Source organism: Choloepus didactylus, chromosome 5 (genome assembly GCF_015220235.1).
Source record: "Choloepus didactylus isolate mChoDid1 chromosome 5, mChoDid1.pri, whole genome shotgun sequence".
NCBI lineage: Eukaryota > Metazoa > Chordata > Mammalia > Pilosa > Megalonychidae > Choloepus > Choloepus didactylus.
Genome location: NC_051311.1, coordinates 22,493,154 through 22,519,759, shown reverse-complemented (window position 1 = coordinate 22,519,759; position 26,606 = coordinate 22,493,154). Strand labels below are relative to the sequence as shown.

At 38.8% G+C, this 26,606-nt stretch overlaps 1 protein-coding gene across 2 annotated transcripts in view; it reads left to right on the top strand.

Moving 5' to 3' along the window:
- Nucleotides 1–22,317, top strand: part of LOC119533833 (phosphofructokinase, platelet) — a 71,954-nt gene extending 49,637 nt beyond the window's left edge. For both annotated transcript variants that reach the window (XM_037835664.1, XM_037835666.1), the window contains exons 15-22: nt 2,117–2,204; nt 2,935–3,087; nt 13,449–13,613; nt 14,133–14,194; nt 14,663–14,774; nt 15,846–15,945; nt 21,368–21,470; nt 21,853–22,317. In XM_037835664.1, the coding sequence (XP_037691592.1) occupies nt 2,117–2,204; nt 2,935–3,087; nt 13,449–13,613; nt 14,133–14,194; nt 14,663–14,774; nt 15,846–15,945; nt 21,368–21,470; nt 21,853–22,009 (940 nt within the window). In that variant the 3' untranslated portion in view covers nt 22,010–22,317. The remainder of the gene's footprint in view (nt 1–2,116; nt 2,205–2,934; nt 3,088–13,448; nt 13,614–14,132; nt 14,195–14,662; nt 14,775–15,845; nt 15,946–21,367; nt 21,471–21,852) is intronic.
- The last annotated feature ends 4,289 nt before the right edge of the window (nt 22,318–26,606 follow it).

The following is a 26,606-nucleotide window of genomic DNA, read 5'->3' as shown; positions in this document are numbered from 1 at the left end:
CTCTCCCAGCCCGAGACCTCCTGACTCCAGACCTCAACCTCCATGGCTCTGTCTTTGAAGAAATTTTTCCTTCAGTTTGTTCCTTGTCTGTCTCCTCCAGTCCAGACTGGCTACGGCTCTGTCTGTAAAGATCTCACAAAAATTCTGTTGGCTTCGCATGAAGCATGCAGTGGTCAAAGCCATCAGACAATAGGACTTTCCACGAATCCTTTCTGGATAATTCCATCTCCAATCTTGGCTTGTACTGAAATGGAGGCTGGGTTCCATGTTTGGTTACATCCTCACATTGGGCTGTAGCTTCTGGGATTCCACCCCCTGGAAGCTCGTAATTTCCCAAGCCATCAGCTTCTGGTTTCTTTGAACCCAAGAGTTCAGTTCTAAGTTTATCTCTCTCTGCTCGCATTTTACTATAAGCTGCAAGAAGCAGCCAGGGTACATCCTCCACATGTAGTCTGGAGATCTCCTCAGCTAAGTATTCCAGGTTGTCACTTTAAAATTCTTCCTTCCATCTGACATCGGGACTCAATTTTGCCAAATTCTGTGCCACTTTAAAACAAGGATCGCCGTTCTTCCAGTTTGCAACAACACATTCATCATTTCTGCTCACGTCCTCATCAGAAGTATCTTTAGAGTCCATATTTCCATAAACAGTCTCTTTAAAGCAGTTTTGGCCTTTTCTATCAAGCTCCTCACAATTCTTCCAGAGTCTTCCCCTTATCCATTTGAAAAGCCGTTCCAACATGTTTGGTATTTGCAAACTCAGCAGCAAAAGCACCCCACTTCCCTGTTACCAAAATCTGTTGTAGTTTGCTAATGCTGCCAGAATGCAAAACACCAGAGATAGATTGGCTTTTATAAAAGGGGGGTTTATTTGGCTATGCAGTTAACAGTCTTAAGGCCATAAAGTGTCCAAGGTAACACATCAGCAATCGGGTACCTTCACTGGAGGATGGCCAGTGGTGTCCGGAAAACCTCTGTTAGCTGGGAAGGCACGTGGCTGGCATCTGCTCCAAAGTTCTGCTTTCAAAATGGCTTTCTCCCAGGCCATTCCTCTCTAGCAAGCTTGCTCCTCTTCAAAAGTCACTCACAGCTGTACTGAGTTCCTTCTGTTATGTCAGCTCATTTATATGGCTCCACTGATGAACTTAAACCCACTCTGGATGGGTGGAGCAACACCTCCATGGAAGTTATCCCATCAGAGTCATCACCCACAGCTGGGTGGGGCGCATTCCATAGAAGCACTCAAAGAATTACAATCTGATCAACCCTGATAACGTCTGCCCATACAAGATTACATCAAAGATAATGGTGTTTGAGGGACATAATACATTCAAACTCGCACACTACTTATTCTTTTTTTTTTTTTTTAATTAAATTCAGTTTTATTCAAATACATTCACACACCATACAATCATCCATGGTATACAATCCACTGTCCACAGTATGATAACATAGTTATGCATTCATCACCACAGTCTATCTCTTAACATTTTCCTTACATCAGAAAGAACCAGAACAGGAATAAAAAATGAAAGTGAAAAAAGAACACCCAGATCATCCCCCCACCCCACCCCATTTGTCCTTTAGTTTTTATCCCCATTTTTCTACTTATCCATACACTAGATAAAGGGGGTGTGATCCACAAGGTCTTCACAATCACACTGTCACCCCTTGTAATCTACATTATTATATAATTGTCTTCAGGAGTCCAGACTGCTGGGTTGGAGTTTGGTAGTTTCAGGTATTTACTTCTAGCTGTTCCGATATATTAAAACCTAAGATGTGTTATCTATATAGTGCATAAGAATGTCCACCAGAGTGACCTCTCAACTCCATTTGAAATCTAGTTTTCTTTTGAAAATACACTCTTCTGATATTTATTTCTGGCCTCTACTGCCTGTGTAACTATTTCCCAACATCATTACTGCCATCTGCACAATACTGTGGGGTGGCACGATGTCAAAGGCACAGATAATTCCTCTGCTCTGTAGTTCAATCACGAGATGGAGGGGAGACCCAAGTAAAGTTGCTTCTGTCAGGTTTGTTCACATGATGTCATCAGATTTGTGGAGCTTGTCAGTACCTGACCTCATCTCTTCTTGTAACTATTTTTTAGTGCACTACCTGGGAAGTATCTAGAGAAGATTGCTGAGCAGATGCGTATTCACAGTATCAACGCCCTGTTGATTATTGGCGGATTTGAGGTACATCACTGTTCCTCTGTTAACCTGCTAGCTAGTTAGTTTTGTAGGTATAGGTAATAACCCTGTGTTGGCTTCAAACAAGCTTGGTGCTTGTTTGCTTTTCTCTATGTGGGATTATAGATCTCCAGGCCCAGTTGGCCCTAAAGAATTGTGAGTGCAGCAGAATAAGAGTGGCAAGACCAGGTGTTTATCAGGATGCAGTAAAGCCACCCAATCAGGAAGTCAGAACTTGAAACCGTAACTCTGATTCATCTACTCAATGAGTTCTGATGTATTTCAAGTCTATAGAAATAATTCTATCTCTTGAATTTGAAGTCCATTGACTGTTTCAAGAGGAAGCCAGATTTTCATTAAATCATATACAACTATAATCTTTAATTTGCTCTATTCAATGAAGATCAGTCCTGCGATAACCTTCACATTTATTTTAAAGAAAATGTAAGAACCTTAAATAATCAGACTTAGCAATAAGAGATTTAGTATTGCTTGTAAATAGTAATGTCCTGTGTTATCCTTTGTGCTTAAAAATTTGCTTACTTTTGTCTGTGGTCTTAATGCGTTTTTATGTTGATTTTTTTAGTGGTTCCAGGGTATCCCAATATGTACTTGTGTGCTGTGGTAGCAGTGGCTCTCCCTGTGGCTCTCCCATGCGTTTTTCTTCCAGCAATGTCCCTTTGTCCCCCCTCCTCTTTCTGCCTCTCCCCCACAATTGCACACACTTGTCCGACAGGCCTACCTGGGACTGCTAGAACTGTCTGCTGCCCGAGAGAAGCATGAGGAGTTCTGTGTTCCCATGGTTATGGTTCCTGCTACTGTCTCCAACAATGTACCCGGTTCAGATTTCAGCATTGGTGCAGACACTGCTCTGAACACTATCACCGATGTAAGTCTGTGTGTGCCCAGCAAAGCAGACACCGGCTGCTGCTAACCCTGAGGATGGCTGTGCTGCTCTTTTATTTGCCAGTGAACTAGAAAGGGCCTTTTAGTGGTTGGTACACAAATTTCATGAATGAGGTTTTCTATTTGTTTTTTAAGAGAAAAAAATTATATATATATATATATATATATATAATATATATATATATATATATTTTTTTTTTTTTTTAAATTGCTTTGTTTATCAAATTAAAAAAACATTTCCAAACAAAATAAAGCAAAGCAATGGGAAAAACAAATACCCTGAAATAATTTCATTCCTTCCAATATACTCCTACCATAGCAAAAGAAAATTAATGAACCATAGTCACACCTGAGCATTCCAATATCAAGATCACCTTCAGTATCTTGTTTTTTTTAGAATGTTTTTAGCAATTCAACACAAAGAAATAATGTTCTTTTTTAGAATGTTTTTAACAATTCAAGGAGTCTTTCACTTCCAAATAAATTTGATAATCTGTATTTTAATGTCCCTTAGGCTCAGAAAATCTTTGCTCCAGTGCCCCCCCCTTTTTTTTTTACCACCTCTTTTCCAATGTCCCTGTGAGAAGGATGCTAAGAGTCACCATGACAGTGAGCATTTGTAGTTCAAGTAATAATAGGATCACAGTATTTTGTGATTGGGGTAATATTCTTTTTTTTTTTTTTTTTCCTCCGAGCTGCATTTGCTTCAAGACTAGCATCTTATTGTGGCAAATGCTGGGCCCAAGATGCGGTCTTAATATATGAGGCTAGAACTTGAGCTAATATTTTGTAATTTGATTCATTGACTTGAATCTGCCATTTGCATTTTTATGTTGTGGTTGTGGCCACAGCAACGTAATTTTACCCTTTGTATATTGGGAATGTTAAATTACACCTAAAACAATACTGATGCTATTTTAGCTTTTTTTGCTGAAAGGTCAAAATACACATAGAAACAAATTTTTATTATCTTCTTTGTAACTCACATTTGGTAATTCATATAGAAATATCAAAATTAATATCTAACACAAAGCGCATTTCTTTTTTTTTTTTAATTTGGTATCTGAAATTTTTCAGTAATTCTCAAGTTCTTGTGAATGGTTTTCAAGATACTTTTTATGAAGCCTTTGATATCAAACTTATTTCTAGTACTGGTAAATAAAAAATTAAAGCTTTTAAAATAAAATTCAAATGGTAAGTAATGCTTAATGCTTGTTTCTTGCTTTTCTGAACTTACTAAACTTTCCTGCAGTTTCTTTACTAATGAAACCTGTCTGGTGTTTCATATATTTGGTGGCACTGGAAGCTGTATTTGTTTACAATCACTAACCTCTTACTTAGTAGTTGCTTGTGCTTTCTTGATGAGTGTTGTTACTGCTTTTCACTGCTATGGCATTAATTCGGGCTTTTGATTGATTTGCAAATTGTGAATTTAAAGATAACTGTCTATGACATAACAAATTTCATCCTTTATTTTAATTGTTCTTTTATCTACATTAGCTAAACTTGAGCTGGCAGTATAAACAATTGGAACTTTTATTTTTTTCTCTAATGACATCCCATCACAGGGGGATGGGTGGAGGATTACAATATTGTTCATTTGCAGTTAATGAGAACTTTTGCAGATCCAGGCAAAGGTTGGTGGTGACTTAATCTCCTTGTGATATTTTGATAGGTACTTTCAGGCATGAAGAAAAGATTTGCCCACTTTATAACTTCCAAGCACCTCTGCTATAAAGAATGTTTTTTTTTCAGATTATAGATGTGTAATGCATGTGTACTGGAGAAAATTTGAAAACCAAAATATGTAGGAAGGAAGAAAACCAAATATTATCAATCCCACTTCCCCTTTACTTTCTTAGGAAGATTTTGTGGTTTATTATATGATTTTTAAAATTCAGTTTTTTATTACTTTGAGTTTCTCAAAGCTAGGTTAACCAATTATAACATTTGAGAAAGAAAAAGAGCAAGTAGGTATTGTATCACTCATGATTCTTCAGGCACAAATCTTACAGGGTAAGTAATATGTGTATGCGTTCTTAATTATCCTATTCTTTTTACAAGGATCTAAGGAATTTGATTGTCTTGGTGGTGACATAGTTCTAGTCTTATTGGAATGTCAAAAAATAAAATGCCTTTGGTAACTGAACTCATGTGGGTTGAGATAATTTAAATGGGAATTGTGATGGCCAGTACTGGATTCATTCACTAAGCAGATGTGGAATGAGAAAATAGATGAGTCCTTTTGTGTATTTTTCCAGTACAGGGACCTAAAATATGGCTGTGGTGTGTGGAAATCACTCCGTGTTTTCCCGAGATATATTCCTTAGAGCCTAAATGAAGTTGAATCCTTCTTGGTAGGTTTGGATTTGGGTCTGAACTGGGTTAGGCTGGCCTCAGGGAGTAGCATTAGCTCCAGGCAATGTGCTGAGAGGGAGGGGATTCTAGGAACATAAAAGTGAACCTTTCTCTCCCAGGGCCACTCCAGGTTCTTGGCAGCATGACACCAGGTTGTTCTGTGTTCATAGGTAAAAGAAGCCTCGACAGGGATTGTAGACAAATGAGGATTTTAATATCAGTTCATCTACCTTATTTAAGAGCTTTAAAACAGATGTCTCAAACAGGTCAGCCTATAGGGCACAGGTCAAAGGATCTTGGATCCAAGTGCTCTGTTTGTGATACGGTTACCTGCTTGGTCCATAAAAGCAGTTAGGGTTACAATCCCTGGACATTTCCAGTCCATTTTCTAGTCCTCACTGGTTCTTTTTGTTCAAACAGGTCAGTGGAGAGATTTTGCCCCCAGAGGGTATTTGCAATGTCTGGAAACATTTTTATTATCACAACAGGTGGCGGTGCCCCTGGCATCTCGTGGGTAGAGGCTGGGGATGCTGCTAAACATCTACAGTGCACAACAGCCCCTTGCAACAAAAAACAACCTGGCCCAAAATGTCAACAGTGCTGAATTTTTAGAAATCATACAATCATTTTATATAATTAAGCTTTTATGTTCTTTGAATATTTAATCACTGTCCTCATAAATTAGTCCCTCCTTGCCAGCATTTATACTCAGCTCACAGAAGTATCACTCAAAATATTTTTTGTGGAAGATGACTTTCTCAATATATGCATAATCATGGTTAACCGATCTTCTGAGTCAGAGCAAAATTTAATAAAACACCTCAGAACAGGTGTTTAGAAAATTCTCACAATATGGCTGTGAGACTTCTTAAATGAACTACCTTTCATTCCTCAAGAAAAAAAAAAATGGCTTTAGGTTTTAATGAATTGGAATAGTAGTAGTAAATACCTGAAACTATCAAACTACAACCCAGTAGCCCTGAATCTTGAAGACAATTGTATAACAATGTAGCTTATAAGGGGTGACAATGTGATTGTGAAAAACGTGTGGTTCATACTCCCTTTATCCAGTGTATGGATGGATGAGTAGAAAAATGGGGACAAAAACTAAAGGAAAAATAGGGTGGGAGGGGGGCAATGATTTGGGTGTTCTTTTTTTACTCTTATTTTTTTAATTCTTATTTTCACTTTTCCTAGTACAAAGAAAATGTTAAAAAAATAGATTGGGGTGATGAAAGAACAACTATATGATGGTAACGTGATCAACTGATGGTGTATTTTGGGTGACTGTATGGTGTGCGAATAAATCTTAATAAAAAAATTGGCACTTTAGTTTGTTCTAGTCAAAACCAGCTAAAATGTACTAAGTTAGATGCTGCAGTTGAGTGGCCATAAGAGTGTTAATAACCCTAAGTTAGGTTCATAAAAAAATTGAAAACCATAATCATTCCCTAAAATTCCATCCCTTCTCTTTTCTCTGTGTGGATAATGAAAATTTGCCAGGGTAGCTTAATGATGTTTAAAAGTATCGACCACTGGAGCCTAAAACAGGAGGACTAAGAGTCACTTTCCCGCAGGACCTAGAGACAAGACTTTTCTTTGTCCTCCAAGTTCTATACTTTTCTGAGAAGGGTATCCCCTAACCCTGAAGTTTCTATCACTCTTGGAGATTGAAGGAGGGAAAAAAAGAGGTGCGATGGAGAGGGAAAGCTAGCAACCATTTACAGCAGAAGAAACATCATTAGAGATTTCAAAATGGCATTAGAGAGCCCACCACTCCCTGGCCCCACGTTCACCCCTTCCATCTATTGCACGGGTTCCCCCTTGGCCTGCATGGGGCGCGCCAGTCTCTGGAGGTTAGCCAGCGCCTCCCTTTGCCGTCCAAAAAGAGCCTTCTCAACAAAGCAGCCTGTTTCCATACAAACTATTCTTGATTTATTCCAGAGCTGGAGTGTCCCACAATAAAATAAGCGAAAATCACTTTTTTAAAAAAGCAGTTAGGAAGCCATCCAACAGCAGTGCCAATGGATCCAAATCACACGTAGTGCCAGTGTGCGAGCCCAAATGGAAGTGATTCTGCAGTAAATTGGTGTGGTGCATGGAGTTGTGGGATGACCTGCCCCACTCAAAGCCTGGCATGAGGCCACATGTGCCCAGCTCTCGATGGCAGTGGTGATGCTCTCGTTTTTGGGGGTGATGGTGATGGATGTGTTGGGGAAGGACACACTACATATACTTAATCCCATAGATGCCCAATAGTGAATGACTAACCTCATGTTTCTACTGACCTTCATCCAGGTGAACTAACCTACTGCAGGTCCACAATCCCTTGTCCAAAATCCTTGGGGCCACACGTGTTTTAGAACTCAGAATGCTTGGGGTTGCAGAAAGGTTCCACAGAGCGGATGCCATATATCATATAACCCTTCCAGTGAGGTGTGGATCAGAATCCTTAATCCAGACATGAATATTTCTGCAGCAAAATGGGTGGATATTCACATTAAGTGGGATAAACAAAGACCATAAGTAGATCAATCTTGCCACCAAATGTTTTATAAGGAATCTTACCCTGTTAGAAGTTTTTTGGATTTAGGAATTGTGGGTAAGTGGACCTGGACCTGTAGTATACACCTGCTTTGGTTAACACTCTCAGGCAGATATCAGCTCTTTCCAAGTGCAAAGGAACAGCTTACCTTTTTGACATCAGCACAAAACAGTTTCACTTTGGAATTCCCAAAGCAATTAATTGGGTTCTTGCTAATCTATCCTGATTTTTTCTAAGAATTGCAAAGGGACATGCAAAGAAAACTTCCTAGAGAAGGGAAACAGATTCTCATAAAAGAGAGCAAATTGTTAAAGAGATCCTGGAGAGATGCAACCAATGCCAAAATTTTCCCGAGCAAACTGTCCTGGTAATTGCATGTCTTCAGTCTGGTATCTGTCTCCCAGCGGCAGATGATCCCTCCATGGCATCTTTGAGGTCGGTCATTTGAAATAGCTCTTACAGACGTTTGCTGTGGAACTCCAGCTTACCTTTAGAAAGGTACAAGATTGGCATTGTATTTAAACTTTTTAGTCCAATTGGCTTGCACCGCTTAAGGCTAAGATGCCCCCAAACAACAAAAAAAGACATTAAAAAAAAAAACCAAAAAAAAACCTTAGCTGTTTCATCTAAGGCTTAACCACATTGATGCCACCGGTTTTTCCTCTCCCTGCTCTCTGCTCTGCTGCCTGCCTGCTTTGCACTTCAGTCTCTCTCTGCTGCTTATTAACTTTCTCCTGTTCAGATGAGGGTTGCACCAATGTGACTCCAGTGCATTGTTGAAGCTTTCCCTGCTCCCTATACCTGAATGTTAATCGGAAATTTCCTTTTGCTATATTGACTCGCATGAAACAGAGAGCTTGCCACTGGAAAGTCAAGCCCCTCCCTCTCACATTCCTGGAACCACAGCCCAGATGCCCAGTGACTAATAGGTGAAATGCCAGGTATGCTTTGCTAATGACACATGTACTGCTGCCTTAGGCTTTTGAGGGTGCTCACGTGCTAGCTGAGGCAAGAAACAGCCATGAGGAGTTTTGCATTCCTATTTGCGCCCTGCCTGCTACCATTAGCAACAATGTCCCAGGCTCAGAAATAAGTATTGGTTGTGATACTGGCCTGAATGTACTTGCACAGGTAAGAGAACAATGTTTCCACTTGTTTTTCTGTTTTAACAATTTGTTTCTTCTGCCCTAAGAAGAATGCCAATCAGGTTGAGCTCTTAGGGTCTTTGCCCTCTGCCCCCATCTACAGAAATTAAAAAATGAAACCCCAATCAGTCTTCCATAATGTAGAAGCCAAATTTATTCTTACCTTTTTTTTTTTTCCTATCAGCTTGACTTTATATCACACTCTGAAAAAATAGTTTCCCCTAGCTTCTCTATTTAGGGAGAGCCTGTCTTTATTGACTAAAAACAAGGTGTTATAAGTGGTCCTTTGGATAATATTTCAATACTGCCTAAACAAAAAGCATAAGATGTTTCTCAGGTAAGCAGGTTGAATCATTTCTGATGAGGCCACTTCTCTTGCCTAATGTTGAAAGATGGCTACGTGATCTGTTAGAAAAAGATCATAAAGTGAGTCAGACAGTAGGCAGAGAAGGGTTTTAGACAATAGGTAAGCATAAACATTCCAAGAGAGCGCAGTATTGATCTGGACACAGGTATTTACCATATCCTACTTTGTGAAATGAAAAGCACTTTATGAGCTGAAAGAATACTCTTATTGGGAGGGCAGTTTTATCAACACCACATTTCGCTGAGTGTGACTGAGATAAACCTCTTGATTCAGCAGGTACTGGAGGTGGTGTTGACACACATATTCCAATAGGTGGTGACGAAAGCTTCTAATTGAGCCCTCCCTACCCCAGTTTTCTGGAAACAATGCCAGGGCCCCCTAGTCCTGAATATGCCAGCTGGTCTGTATGGTCCCCAAGTTGTACCTTTGAAACTGTGGTAGCTTCAAAGGTTTTTTGCCATGAGGAGTTGTCCTCACCCAAGAGGAAAAAGAAAGTGGAGCACTGTCAATGAGTCACTGTCTTGGCTTCTCCCAGATGGGCAGCTACAGGTCTGTTCTTTTAGATTTTTGCTCCAAGGTTTCCAGTGAAAAATCATAACACCTTTGGAGTTTCCATGGTTCAGCTTGGCACAAAACCTCAGGAAACATTAGTCTTATTCCAGGTTTTTCCTTCTTCTGAGTTCAATTATAAAGCAGGGAAAGGAGGGGAAAGCCTTCCACTTAGGTCTCAGAGTCTTGCATCTTTGCATTTTGTGTCTTAGCATTTTGACTTCTTAAACTGACAGATACATCTTAATAGCTCCCTCATTTTCTTAATCAAGTTTGCTGTCAGGAGGTAGAAGAACTAGGTCACTTAGGATTGATCTTCTAGTACTTCAGGGCAGTGCGATGGCGTAACATGGAAGGATCCCTAGGAGAGGTTGGCGTTAGCTCATTTGCAAGTTAGGTGGGTTCCCTTGGGCTCATCACTTGATGTTTCTGGAGTTCCATTTCTTTGCATGTGAAATATAGTCATGGACAGAGCAAGAAAATGGCCACCAGTTAATAATATTTGTGTTTCAGGCATTGTACTACGTCTGTCTTTTTTAAACACCTCTGCAAGGCGCCAATGACCTCTGCTTTACTGATGAGGAAATGAGTTTTGCTCCACTCCCAGCTAGTGGCCTGTAGCTTTGCTGCTGTCCCCTGTTGTGGTGTGGATGCCTTCTCTGATGGATTTCCTCCTGCATCGCTGCCCGGCCACTTCCGCAATCTGATCACCCATCTGGGTTTTAATAGAATGTCAGCTGTCGTTAATAGTTGTTACCTTAAAGCAATATCACAGCCATGCGAAAATTAGCCCACTAATTTATAAATGGAGCAGGATTGTCAGTGTTCCACTGGCTTTTTTTCTATCTTTTAACACTAAGAGTAAGCGGTAAGCTCCACCTTACCTTTTCACTCTTGGATTATATTTAAAAACAAAGAAACAAACAATATAGCAAAATTTTAGCTGTATTTGTAATGTAACTTGAGGTTTTTCCTGAACTGTGATTATTTCCAGAGATTTTCCTCTGAGGATCATCTGTAGGCCACTGGAGGTCATGAGCTTTTGACAGTGACATTCACTATGGTGGAAATGGATGGAGGACAGCTTGTATTTGCCCCAATAGTCCAGCCCTGCACGGCATTCCACACAATGTACCTGGCGCTGTCAGTGCTTCTGTGATGACCTTCCTCTCACTCTCTGCTAATTCTCCCTCCCCCTCCCACCCCAAAGCCAGGGAACCCTCCGCCCTGTGCCTCTATCATGAGACAAGGTTGTATTTGGGGCCGTAGCCTTTTCCTTATCAGTGCTGCTTTTAGAAATTGAAGAGACATTTCATACAACTGAAGTGATGCATTATTTTTAGAAAAAAATTCATTCGGATACAATCTAGGTAACGAAGAGAGATTATTTAGGGAAGGTATATTTAAGCATTAAGCAAAGGTTAACATTCCAACCCAGTTAGAATTGTTTTATACACAGTGACATACAGGGGGAAAAAAAAAAAAGAATGAAAGAAAAAGAAGGGGTGGGAGGAATTGAGAAAAGATATCAGAAATGGAAAGACTAAATTTGTGGCCTTTGGCTTACTCAGATTTTTTTTTCTTTAATCTTACTCTATTATGTAACTGGCTGTATGGATCAGTATTTAGATATGCAAATCAAATAATTACACAAATAATTGTAGAAAGATAAACTGTGGATTCCTATGAGAAAACACATAAAGCATTATAAGAACACATAATTTACTATATGTGTTTACTTCTACAGATCAGGTAAAGTTTTCCTGAAAAAATGACATGTAACTTTAGGTAACGGTTAATTAGCCAAAAAGCTGCTTGTATTAGTTTCTTGTAATGAAAACAAGATACCACAAACGTGGTGCCTTAAAACAGCACACACCCTCTTACAGTTTTGGAGGTCAGAGTCTGAAATGAGCTTCACTGGGCCAAATCAAGGTGTAGGGGGGCCATGCTCCCCTGGAGGTTCTGGGCATGGGGGTGGGGGGCAGGAATCTGTTTCTTTGCCTGTTCCATCTTCTAAAACTGCTCTTTTGCATCCTTTGGCTTGAGGTCAAGTGCAGCATCTTGCTTCAGTGTCTCGTTGCCTCTGCCTCTGTGTCAAATCTTCCTCTGCTTCCCTCTCATAAGGACACCTGTGAGTGCCTTTAGGGCCCACCTGGATAATCCCAAATAATTTCCCATCTCAAGGTCCTTTTACATAATCACATCTGCAAAGTTTCTTTAGCCACATAAGCTAACGTTCCCAGGTTCCAGGGATTAGAACCTGGATATTTTTGGAATCCATTATTCAGCCTGCTCCAGAGGCTAAAGAACATTCCAAGCAAAGGAAAGAGTATGTGGGAAGGCCCCATGGGGGAAGAGGGTATGGCACTTTCCAGAACTGAACATCAGCTGGAATGAGGGAAGGAGGAGCTGGTGTTTGGCAGTAATGCGGGGCCGGGAATCTATAGAAAGGGTTTGACGTTTATTTGAAGAAGAAGTTATTGAAGGGTTTGGAGCGAGGCAGTAAATAGATCCAATTTGTGTGTTTCAAAAATGACTCTTCATTGTTGTGGAAAACAGATCAGAGGGGTTCAAGAGTAGATGCCAGCTTGGAGGGTTTAGCAGCAGTCCCGAGAAAGAGAGCTAGGGTAGAAGAGTGGAAATACAATGGATGGATTTCTCCGCCCACCCCACCCCCCACCCCCCGCCCCAGAACTTGAGTCTTCAAGGAAGGATGATGGCAAGATGTTTCATTATGGAACCAGATATCTGTATGTTTAGAAAATTCCTTTGGATATCTTTGTCTAAGAAGCCACCATTAAGCATACCCTAAACATGGTGCAACAGTCATGAATAGCTTGAAGATTACCAAAACCCTAAAAACCTGAGGAGATTTTCTCAAGAAAACAAAATACAATGATTCTTGTTGAGTAAAGCTGGATAGTCGATACCCTCACAAATGTAGTTCACATTAGCTAACAGTTTCCACATCCTATGAAATCCACTTTAGCATGGAAGCATCCAAAAAAGCAAATGGAGCTACTTGGTTTAAGCAGTCATCTTTTCCCATTGCATTTTCTGGGTCTGCTCTGCTGGAGGTGCTCAGGAAGAATGCAGTGACAAAGCTCCCAATGTGGATAGCAATATAATAACTGATTATAACTATTAGGCTGATTTATATTAGTACAGAGTCAGGGGCAATATCTCTTTATCTGTATATCTAATGGTTCTAATGGCATGTTCAGTATAGAAGTTAGATGTGTGGCTCGTTGGGGGAAGTGGTGCTTTTGGTTAGTTCACAGTAGGAGCCCAGTGAGTTAGGAAATGAGGAAACACAGTTACCCAGCATCAATGAAGGTCCGGCATTGGAATGATTAATATCCATTATCTGTGATCAGACCTGTGACCGCATCAAACAGTCGGCCAGTGGGACCAAGCGCCGCGTGTTCATCATTGAGACAATGGGTGGCTATTGCGGGTACCTGGCCAACATGGGGGGACTCGCGGCTGGAGCCGACGCAGCTTATATATTTGAAGAGCCATTCGATATCAGGGAACTCCAGGTATGTAAACCAAACCAGACCTCTTGAGGGGTGGGAGGCAGCGTTTGACTTTAGATCTCACTATATACAGTTAGCTGATAGTTATTTTCCTCTGAGAACTCTGAGATAGAAAATACTGGCACAAAAATGTACCAAGGGGCAAACAGATAAATATGTAAGCATTAGGCAAGTGCACAGAATAAGTAGATTATTTTTTAGAAGGGAACCCTATTTTGGAAAGCATTTCTCATGGAAGTTGTGGTTTCCATTGATTCAATAAAGATACCCAGTAAAGTGGCTTCACTCTCTGCCATCATATGTATTGCATTATTTTGTCTTATCCTTCTCATTGCATTTATCACTACCTGATCTATTCTTATTTGACCTCACCCACTAAAATATAACCAATGAGAGCAGCTTCTTCCTCTGTCTTTATTCACTGCTATATTCCCAGCACTTAGATTGTGACAGTAATTGATACACTTTAGGCATTTAATAAAAGTGGATTGTCTGATTGATGAACAAAACACTCTTTCTTAGGCTAATGTGGAGCACCTGACAGAGAAAATGAAGACCACCATTCAGAGGGGTCTTGTGCTCAGGTAATGGAAAAATATTTCCAATCTTACTTTAATTTCAGACCTAGCTTCTTAGAATCCTTTATGATCTAAAAGTCTAATAAGCACTCATTTCTTTGCTACTGACTTTCATTTGCATTGCAAGAAAAAGTAGAGTAATTGTGCATCGTATTAAAAACTTGCATATATTTAAGAGTGTTTTTAGAAATTTTTCATTTTTGCTTTGAAGTCTGTTATTTTTTAAGCTAGCTCCAAACTGTTTCTTTAATTGAGCCACTAACCTTTAAAAGAAAGAAGAAAACATGTGGAGTCACAGAAAGGGGACAGAGGAACAGAGGGACAAGATGATTTCATGTCAGAAAGCAAGTGGCCTTTCAGCAGTAGTCTAGGGAGCCTGGCCCTACCAGGAAGTCAGCAGAAGATTTGAGCACAAAACATCGTCAGAAGCTCCATCCTTTGGTAATAAACGTGACTACTATCCATTCGTTTTAGAAATGAGAACTGCAGTGAAAATTATACCACTGACTTCATTTGCCAGCTTTATTCTGAAGAAGGAAAAGGCGTGTTTGATTGCAGGAAGAATGTGCTGGGGCATATGCAACAGGTAGGCGTTCTTTCTGCACTGGCATTCATTTGCGTGTAACCCACAGAAAATGAAACAGTTCTTCACATAACCTTTTTTAGATTGTTTAATTTTAGCCATTTTGGGAAAAAAAATGTGTATTTATAACTAAATCCAATAATGATTAATACAACACCTGAGCTATACTATGGATGCATTGAAAAGTCTTCATATATCACAAGGTTTAGGAATTCTTTGTGTTTTTGGTATTTGGATATATGGGCATTTTAGGGGAAATTGTCAGCTTTCTTGGACATAGTGATACCAGTCAACTGGAAAAACGTATTCAAATAAATACTTCATTAAATTAAATATTGGCATTTATAACTATTTATGTTGGAGTATCAGACAAATACTTAGATTCATACTAAGAATGATTTGGAAAGTATCTTAGAGATGATCTAAGGGTATACCCTCATGTTATGACTTATAAGTGTGCCAGGTAGAGGGGTTCTGGTAATAGCAGGTCTCTGGTTCCTCATTTGCAAGACTATGTCCTTTTCCTATTATCTCTCAATTCTTGTCTATTTTATGGAACTTTTAACCTATGGTCCATTAATTAATCTCAAAGGGTCTATGAATCATCTGAAATTATGATGAAATGGTGAGCAAATACATATTTTTTGTGAAAATAAGTTCCAGAGTGGATTCTTAAATAAAACTATTAGCCTAATACCCCCCAAAATAAGTTTAAGAATGCTTGATGTAAGATTCTAGAATAATGAGGTCATTTGTTGACTTGTCCAGTTGAATAAAATCTTCTGTATCTCAACAGAGGAAAAGCACTGTGATGCTTGTTCTAAGAGGCTGAGTTCAGGAAGCAGGCATCGTAGATTTTCAGTTTGTTTTGGTCCCAACTTTATAGGGGGAGATAGAAATAAGCACATATACAGACACAAGAATCACATTTACAAATGTGAATCTCTCAAAAATATCATGAGAATTTTGTTAAACAGTATAAATTTTAAAACCATTATGGTGGCTTTTTTGTTTTTAATAGTCAGAAGGCATTGTTGCATAACTAATATTTGATACAACTTTAACCATCAACAGGGTGGGGCACCTTCTCCTTTTGATCGAAATTTTGGAACAAAACTTTCTGCCAAAGCTATGGAGTGGATCACTACAAAACTGAAGGAGTCTCGGGCAAAAGGTACAAAGTTGAAGGAGGAGTTGAACTCATTGGTGAGATTGAAGCTGTCACCCTCAGTGAAAGTATCTGTATTACATGAAATAGGATATTTATTCCTCCTTTTTAAAAATACAGCATTGAGGTGCATTTAAAATCATTTTCTGCTTGCTAGTCTTTGGGTATTGCTATTTTTGACTTTCATTGTTATGAAATTATAAATATAATAAGAAAATGCTTTGTTCCTGCTTATGGGGGGCATTCAAATTATTTAGTAACTTTTATTCTTTGAATAGCTAGAAAATTGTCATGCATATATTGGGCTCTGTTAATAAGACAGTAAAATGTGATTTCTATTTGTTTTGTTTCTTTAACTATTGTGTAATACTTTCTTCAAACTGACTTTACTTGATCAAGATTTATTCCTTGAGTTATTCAATACTTTTTTAAAAGAAACAACAATATAGGATTGGGAGGAACCTAGTCTGTTTTCCTTCTTCTAGACCAAAGTGTGTCCTTCAATCGTATTTTACTCCCTCCCCACTAGAAGTAACCACAGAATTTTCTGATGATTATTCCCTTGCTTTCTTTTGGGGTTTTACTACCAATGATTAAATCTTCAAAGAATATATTATTTAGTTCAGTTTGTTTCTGTGCTTTATATGATTGGACGTATACCGACTGTATATAGATCTCCATCACTTTCTTTCATATAAAGTTAGGTTTTTGAGATGCATCCAGGTTGATGCATGCTGTGGGCTTCACTGCTTAATATCCCATTGCTTAATGCCAACCTGAAACATTCTAGGGACACTGACACCTGAATGTCTAAGATAAAACAATACTAGATAAAACAGTGCTGAGTGTCCCTACACCAGTGAGTGGAATTCCTGAGTCATAGCCTATGCACAGGTTCACCTTTACTAGTTTTTCAAACTGGTTTTACCAGTGACATGCTTATTTGCCTGCAGGGTCTGAGATTTCCTGCTGTTCCACATCTCCAACAACTGGTAGTGTCAGACTTTTAAATTACTGCCTACTTTGGTGGGTGTAAAATAGTCTCATTGTGACTTTAAAATGCTAAGTTCCCTAGGCAACGAGGGTAATGCAAGGTTTTGCATGTTTGTTTAAATTTTTCTTTCTTCTGTGAATTGTCTGTTCAAGTGTTTTGCCTATTTTTCTGTTCATTGATTACATTTATCTTTTTATTTTATAAGAATTTTTAATATTTTATGGTTATTTTATAGGAAGTTTTATATTTTATACTCAATTTTTTTATTCTGGGTATCTTGTCAATTGCACGTTGCAAATATTTTTATCCCATTTTGTGGCATAACTTCTCATTTTCTGTAAGGTGTCTTTTTTTTTTTTTAATTAAATTCAGTTTTATTGAGATATATTCACATACCATACAATCATCCATGGTGTACAATCAACCATTCACAGCACCATCGTACAGTTACGCGTCTATCACCCCAATCTATTTTTGAACATTTTCTTACACCAGAAAGAATCAGATTAAGAATAAAAAATAAAAGTAAAAAGGAACACCCAAATCATCCCACCCAATTTTTCATTTAGTTTTTGTCCCCATTTTTCTATTCATCCATCCATACACTGGATAAAGGAAGTGCGATCCACAAGGTTTTCACAATCACACTGTCACTTCTTGTAAGCTACATTGTTATACAATCATCTTCAAGAGTCAAGGCTACTGGATTGGGGTTTGATAGTTTCAGGTATTTACTTCCAGCTATTCCAATAAATCAAAACCTAAAAAGTGTTATCTATATAGTGCATAAGAATGTTCACCAGAGTGACCTTTCAACTCCATTTGAAGTCTCTCAGCCAGTGAAACTTTATTTCGTTTCATTTCACATCCCCCTTTTGGTGAAGATGTTCTCAATCCCACAATGCTGGGTCCAGATTCGTACCCAGGAGTCATATCCTGCATTGCCAGGAAGATTTACACCCCTGGGAGTCAGCTTCCATGTAGGGGGGAGGGCAGTAAGTTCATCTGCTGAGGTGGCTTAGTTAGAGAGAGAGAGGGCCACATCTGAGCAACAAAGAGGTCCTCAGGGGGAGACTCTTAGGCACAATTATAAGCAGGTTTAGCCTGTCCTTTGCAGTAATGAGTGTCATAAGGGCAAGTCCCAAGACAGAGGGCTCAGCATACCAAGCATACCAAGTCCTCAATGTTTGTGAGAACATCAGCAACAATCCAGGTGAGGAAGCCCAACACCTGTGAGGTGTCTTTTGTTGAAGTGTTTTAAATTTTAATGGAGTCAAATTTACCAACCTTTTCCTTTATGGCTTGAACTTTTCTGTATTAAGACATTCTTCTTTTACATTCCATTCTTTAATCCATTTGAATCAATAAGAAAGTTAAGGTCTAATCTCATTTTCTTTCATGTGGATAATCAATTATTTGGGTGCCATTTATTGAAAAATCCATTAGTTTTTCCACACAGCATTATAATCTCTGTCATATACCAGGTATCTATAAACTTATAGGCCTAATTCTGGGTTATTTGGCCCATTGGTCAGCTATCTATCTTTGCTAATATTCCACTGATTTATAAATACAGATAATTGGTAGGGCATGTCCTTATACCTTGTTTTTCTTACCATGTTGGTGTTTTTGGCCCTCTGGATTGTCATAGAAATATTAGAATCAAATTGTCAAGGTCCATCAAAAATTCTGTTGGGGTTTTTATTGGGAATGCACTTAATTAATAAATCTTTTGGGGAAGAATTGACATTTTTACAATATTGAACATTCCAACTCCTGAATATCATTTCTGTCTCCATATATTTAGATCTTTTATCTCTCTCTTTTATTAAAGCATTGTTTTTTTTTCCATAAAGATCTTGCATATCTTTTTAGATTTATTCCTAGGTTCTTGATTTTTTTTTTTTTTTTGAACTATCATTTTAATGTTATTTAAAGAAATTTTGTTGCTGGTATATAGAAATGCAGTTGATTTTTGTAAATTGATTTTGTAATCAGCAACTTTTATACATTCTTAATTCTAATAATTATTTGCAAATTCATTTTGTTTTACATACATTCATATCATCTGTATATGACCTTTATATTTTTCCTGTGATAATTTTTGTGAGTTTTTGTGCATTATTGCACTAACTAATCTCTCCAGTAAAATTCTGAGTAGATGTGATGGCGAAATCCTTGTCTTATTCTTTGCTTTAATGGGAAAAGGGAATGCATTCAATTTCATGATTGAGAATGATTTTTGCTATGGGTCTTTGATGTTCATTATTTCATAAGTATGTTTTTAATCATGAAAGGGTGTTGTATTCTATAAAATTTATGACCAAATGAGATGATCATTTAATTTTTCTCCATTAATCTGCTGATGTGATAAATTACAAATACAATAACTGATTTTCTCATGTTAAAGACTAGCCTTGAATTCTGGGGATAAACTCAACTTGGTCATATTGTATCATTGCTAGGTTCAGTTTGCAGTTATTTCATACAGGCTTTTTGCTTCAGTGATCATGAACATTAGCCAGTAATTTCCCCTCAAGTACTGGCCTTATAAGGAGTTGGGGTCAAGATTGTTCTAGCTTCAGATAAGTTGTGGGGTTTTCCCCTCTGAAATAGTTTGTGTTACGATTAGAGGTATTTTTGTTTGTTTGTTTTGTTTTTTGTAATGTTTGATAGAATTCACCTATAAAACCATCCATCTGAGTCTTGAGTTTTCCTTTTAGGAAGATATGACTACTGAATGAATTTCTTTAATGTTTATAGAAATTTTCATATTATTTTTCTTGAAACAGTTTCATAAGATAGATTTTTCTAGGAAATTTTCAATTCGTCTATATTTTCAAAAATTTGGCATAAAATTTTCAAAATATTCTCTTTTAATATCTGCAGCATTTCTAGTCCCCCATTTCTCTAGTCCCCCATTTCATTCCTGTTATTGGTTATTTGTGCCAATATCTTTATCTTAACCATCCCCTCATTTTTCTTGACTAATCATACCAGATATATGCCATTTTGTTAAGGCAAACCATATAAAATTTCCAATGTTTGATTTACAGAAAAAGCATTTAATCTACAAAAATGGTAATGCAAATAGTTTCAACTCATTTTTAGTCATTTCAAAGAGCTTACTTTTGGCTTTGATTCTTTCTACTAATAGTTTGTTTTTCTATATTAATTTCTGGTCTTATATTCCATTTTACTATTTAGGTTTATTTTCTTCTTTTCCCAATTTTTCTATGCATGCTTACTTATGTCATTGTCATTTCATTTGGTATGTGCATTTGATGCTACAAGTGTAGTGCTATTATGCACGTCAAAATATTTTCAAAAATTCTCTTATGACTTCTTTTTTGACTCAAGAGTTCCTTATATAAGCACATGATACTTGCTTAATGATAGCCTAGTATGTGGCCCGTTTTTGAAAAAGTTCTATGTATACATTTAAATTACTTTTCCACCACTGCCCTCTGTGACTTGTTGTCACCATACACCCCATTTCCTTCCTCCTCAACAGCTGCTTCTCAGTGCTGGGCCACCATTAGTCACTCCCGCCCACCCAGACACATCACTTACTGCTCCACAGAGGACAGATTGATGGTTGTGGGGGGTGGGGTGGGACAATTTTAAATGTTTTTCTATCTTTTTAGGTATTTTCAATTTCAGTAGGACAGTCAATCCAGAGAATTAGCTCTCTACATTACCTGGGTGTGTGTGTGTGTGGGGGGGGTCTTTATACTTTTTTTTTAATACCAGTGGAAATTTCGTTATATCTTGGCAACACTTAATAGGTGTCATGATTCTCACAAGCATAAGCTGCTGCTTCTTAATATCTAATTTACATCCTTCTGTCTGCACTTCAAACCAATTTTCTTCCAATAGTTAGTGAAATATTTGTTTACCATCAACTGTAGAAGGCTCCTCAAGAATCCCTTCTTGCGTGTGGTGGTATTACTGATACGCAGCATATACACAGCACCTCTAAAGAGCAAGTGTTTGAAAGGGAGGCTCCATCACAGCCCAGGCATTTACTCATCTTTGCCTCTGTTTTCCCTGAATCCTAGAAGGACTCGAGGGTGCCTAAGAGGTAACAGCTCTAAGAGAAAGCAGAGTTAAAGTAGGAAAGCTGTGGGAAAAATGTTCAGCAGATAGTATGTGCCAGAGGTTGTCACCTAGTGACTAAAAAATCACTGTTTTTCATATGTAATCTGCACCACCCTCATCAGACTTACCAAGAATGCTTGTTAAAAACAGGAATTCCTTGGTTTCCACCCCAGGGTGGTTATTAGAATCTGAATTCTTAATCACTCCAGCTGTCTTTGCTCCTTAAGGTTAGCAGATCTTCTCCCCTCACCTTTCCTTCTTTCACATGCTGTTTTATGTGTCTTTCGATTTGATGAATTATTAATTCTTGTCAATTTTTAAAAATATTTTTAGGAAAACGATTTGTAACTGATGACTCAGTTTGTCTGCTGGGAATTAGAAAAAGAAACCTTCTTTTTCAAAGTCTGGCAGAGTTAAGGAAAGAAACAGATTTTGAGTAAGTAAATAAAACATTTTAAGTCTAAATCTTAATGTTGATGGAAGAAATAATAAAAGGCATGGAGGATAGAGGGACACTACTATAATAATTATTTTAAGTAACTTATTCAAGTATTTTAAATAATGCATTGGCATTTTAGAAGATAATTTAAAAATGCTAGGTGAAAAGGCAGAATTTTAGAAATATAAAAATAATGATTTCTTTTGACCTAGAAAATTGCTTTATCATGTGGAATTTATTTAGCTGACTCCACAAATACCATCTTCTTTTTGACAGAGACTAGACTATTTATTGCTGGCCACGGGTGGTACAGGCAGTCAGAAGTTGTCTCCGAGGGACAAGCATATAAGAATTACTGCTGTTTTTTCTTCCTTAATAGGCACAGAATTCCCAAAGAACAGTGGTGGTTGAAACTGCGGCCTTTGATGAAAATTCTGGCTAAGTACAAAGCAAGCTATGATGTTTCTGATTCTGGTCAGCTCGAGCATGTGCATCACCACCGGGCTCAAGAAGAATCAGATACTACAGAGTTTTAAACAACCACGTATTTATCACAATTCCAGAGCTATACTGTACATCTAGCAGTGCTTTAAAACTTAATGTTTACTGTCCCTTTTTGTAACACTTAAGTTATTTAAGAGCACTGTTGACCAAGTATTGTTGACATTAGCATCAAATTAGAGAGCCCTAGTCACCAGTGTTCTTCAGATTCCCAATAAGATCCTAAGAAATAAGCCTTCACATTTATGGCACCCAGTTTAATGGGAGGTGTCTATCGTGTCTATTGTGTTGTGCTTTAAACTGTGTGTATCTAGTGGAATTAAACATTTGGCTAAAACTTCAACAATAGTACTTGGTTTCTTTTATTTTTTAAATCAGGTTTTTAAACCTCAGGATCTGTGAGTGTCTACTAAAGGTTTTCTCAGCAGCTTTGTGAGCAGATACTAGGAAAATATTTTTATAGGAATCACTGAGCTAGGCTACATGCCAAATAAAATGTCAGAAGAGGGGAGGAGACACAATGCTTTGACCAATAATAAGTATGACCTTATTAAACATTTAATTCCCCTTCAGTCCCATACTCACAATTATTTGGAGAAAAGATACTAGGTCAGGAAAACAGGATTTTGTAATTGATGCTATGATGTTCTAGTTTGCTATTGCTGTGGAATGCAAAACACCAGAGGTGGATTGGCTTTTATAAAAAGGGGGTTTATTTGGCTACACGGTTACCGTCTTAAGGCCATAAAGTGTCCAAGGTAACACATCAGTAATCAGGTACCTTCACTGGAGGATGGCCAATGGCGTCCGGAAAACCTCTGTTAGCTGGGAAGGCACGTGGCTGGCATCTTCTCCAAAGTTCTGGTTTCAAAAAAAAATGGCTTTCTCCCAGGACGTTCCTCTCTAGCAAGCTTGCTCCTCTTCAAAACGTCACTCACAGCTGCACTGAGTTCAGTCTCTTTGAGTCAGCATGTTTATATGGCTCCACTGATCAAGGCCCACCCTGAATGGGTGGGGCCATGCCTCCATGGAAATACCCCATCAGTTATCATCTACAGTTGGGTGGGGCGTATCTCCATGCAAACAACCTAATCCAAACATTCCAACTTAATCCCCACTATTATGTCTGCCCCACAAGATTGCATCAAAGAATATGGCTTTTTCTGGGGGACATAATACATTCAAACCGGCACATTCCACTCCCTGGACCCCAGAAAAACATATTCTTTCCAAATACAACATTCATCCCACGATACCACAGAAACTTAAATCATTTCAGTAACAATATTTAAGTACAAGATCCCATCAAAATCAAATATAGGCGTGGTCAGTCCTAAGGCATACTTTTCTTTTGGCTTTGGATCTGTGGACTTAGAACAAGTTATATGCTTCCAATATACAAAGGAGGGACATTCATAGGATAAACATTCCCATTGCCATAAGGAGAAAGAGTAAGGAAAACAGGGTTCACAGGACCAAAACAGTTCCTAAAACCTGCAGGACAAACTCCATTAGATTTCAAAGTCTGAGAGTCATTTATAGAACAAAGTTGCATCCTTGGGGCTTGAGAGAGCGGGAGCCTAACCCTTCCTAAGGGCCTTTTCAGCAGCCCTTTCTTCTCCAAACGCTTAGGTAAGTGCTCCAACATACCCACACACTGGGGAGACCACCTTCTCGGCCCCACCCTCCTCAAACATCGGGGCTGTTCCCGGATTCCCTTCCATCTCCGGGGCACACACTCAACCCCTTCAGAACAGTGTGGTGGCAGCCAGGCTCTCCCCAATTCCCTGGGAATGTGCTCCACCCTCTTTGGGACCTCGGGTGGCAAAACTCTTCCAGAGCATCAAGGTGGAAGGCCCACCCTCGACCTCCAGGGCAAACTCACCCTTTCCATGCATGTGGGCTGCTCCGCTCTCCCAACCCAAGGCCTCTTGACTCCAGACCTCAACCTCCATGGCTCTGTCTTTGAAGAAATTTTTCCTTCAGTTTGTTCCTTGTCTGTTGTCTCCAGCCCAGACTAGCAATGGCTCTGTCTGTAAAGATCTCGCAAAGATTCTGTTGGCTTCACATGAAGCATGCAGGGGTCAAAGCCATCAGACAATAGGACTTTCCACAAATCCTTTCTGGATAATTCCGTCTCCAATCTTGGCTTGTACTGAAATGGCGGCTGGGTTCCATGTTTGGTTACATCCTCACGTTGGGCTGTAGCTTCTGGGATTCCACACCCTGGAAGCTCATAATTTTCCAAGCCATCGGCTTCTGGTTTCTTTGAACCCAAGAGTTCAGTTCTAAGTTTATCTCTCTCCGCTCGCATTTTACTATAAGCTGCAAGAAGAAGCCAGGGTACATCCTCCACATGTAGTCTGGAGATCGCCTCAGCTAAGTATTCCAGGTTGTCACTTTCTAATTCTTCCTTCCATCTGACACCAGGACTCAATTTTGCCAAATTCTCTGCCACTTTAAAACAAGGATTGCCTTTCTTCCAGTTTGCAACAACACATTCATCATTTCTGCTCAAGTCCTCATCAGAAGTATCTTTAGAGTCCATATTACCATAAACAGTCTCTTTAAAGCAGTTTTGGCCTTTTCTATCAAGCTCCTCACAATTCTTCCCTTATCCCTTTGAAAAGCCGTTCCAACATGTTTGGTATTTGCAAACACAGCAGCAAAAGCATCCCACTTCTCTGGTACCAAAATCTGTTCTAGTTTGCTAATGCTGCGGAATGCAAAACACCAGAGATGGATTGGCTTTTATAAAAAGGGGGTTTATTTGGCTACACAGTTACAGTCTTAAGGCCATAAAGTGTCTAAGGTAACACATCAGTAATCGGGTACCTTCACTGGAGGATGGCCAATGGTGTCTGGAAAACCTCTGTTAGCTGGGAAGGCACGTGGCTGGCATCTTCTCCAAAGTTCTGGTTTCAAAAAAAAATGGCTTTCTCCCAGGACGTTCCTCTCTAGCAAGCTTGCTCCTCTTCAAAACGTCACTCGCAGCTGCACTGAGTTCAGTCTCTTTGAGTCAGCACGTTTATATGGCTCCACTAATCAAGGCCCACCCTGAATGGGTAGGGCCACGCCTCCATGGAAATATCCCATCAGTTATCATTTACAGTTGGGTGGGGCGTATCTCTATGCAAACAACCTAATCCAAATATTCCAACTTAATCCCCACTATTATGTCTGCTCCACAAGATTGCATCAAAGAATATGGCTTTTTCTGGGGGACATAATACATTCAAACTGGCACATATGACTACTGCCTCACCTTCTCCTAATTTTAACATTATACAATGTGAAGAATTTAAAAAATATGTGAACATATGCCTTAAGAATAATGGACTCTTATTTTTTATTTCAATCCTAGCTGCATATTAAAACCAGCAAGGGGGTTTTTAATTTGTTTGTTTGTTTGTTTTAACAATTTTATATTTATTAGAGAAGTGGAAGGTTTACAAAAAGATCAAGCAGAAAATATAGAATTTCCATAAACTCACCCATGATATGCAATTTTCCCTATTATTAACACTTTGTTACAAATGATGAAAGACTATTATTATAATTGTACTATTCACTATAGTCCATAATTTACATTAGAGTTCACCATTTATGTTGTATTGTGTGATGTTTGTTTTTTTTAATATTTAGTGTACTAACATTTTAATATATATATTCAACTTAAAATTTCCCGTTTAAGCCACCTTCAGATATATAAATCAGTGGTTGTGCTGGTTTGGAGCAGTTATGTACCCTAGAAAAAGTCATGTTCTTTTAACCCATCCTTGTGGGGGCAGACCTAGTGTGATTGGGACCTCTTGATTAGGATGTTTCAACTGAGCCATGACCCAGCCCATTCAAGGTGGGTCATAATCCTTACTGGAGCCCTTTATGAGAGAGCAGAGAGAGAGAAACTCCCAGAGAAGCTAGAAAGACCCACGGGAGCTGAGAGAGCCATCGAAATCAGAACCCAGGAGAGAAGGACCAGCAGATATCGCCTTGTGCCTTCCCATGTGACAGAGGAACCCTTGATGCCAGCAGCCTTTCTTTATAGAAGGTATTCTCTTGTTGATGCCTTAATTTGCACATTTTCATGGCCTTAGAATTGTAACTTGTAACTTAACAAATTCCCATTGTTAAAAGCCAACCTATTTTCTGGTATATTGCATTTTGGCAGCTTTAGCAAACCAAAACAGTGGTGTTAATTAAATTCAGTGTTGTGCTCCTATCACCACCATCCATTACCAAAATTTTTCCATCACCCCAAGAAGAAATACTATACCACCTGTTCCAGTTTGCTAATGCTGCCCTTTTGCAAAACACCAGAAATGGATTGGCTTTTATAAAGGGGGATTTATTTGGTTACAAAGTTACAGTTTTAAGGCCACAAAGTGTCCAAGGTAAGGCATCAACAAAGGGTATCTTCACTGGAGAAAGGCCATTGACACCAGGAAAACTTAGCTGGGAAGGCACTTGGCTGGTGTCTGCTTGCTCCCAGGTTGTGTTTCAAAATGGCATTCTCCAAAGTGTTGCTCTTGGGGCATTTTGTCCTCTCTTAGCTGCAACTGCTCTTCAAAAAGTCATTCTCAGTTGCTCTGAGGTCCTCTCTGTGAATTCCTTTATACAACTCCAGTGATC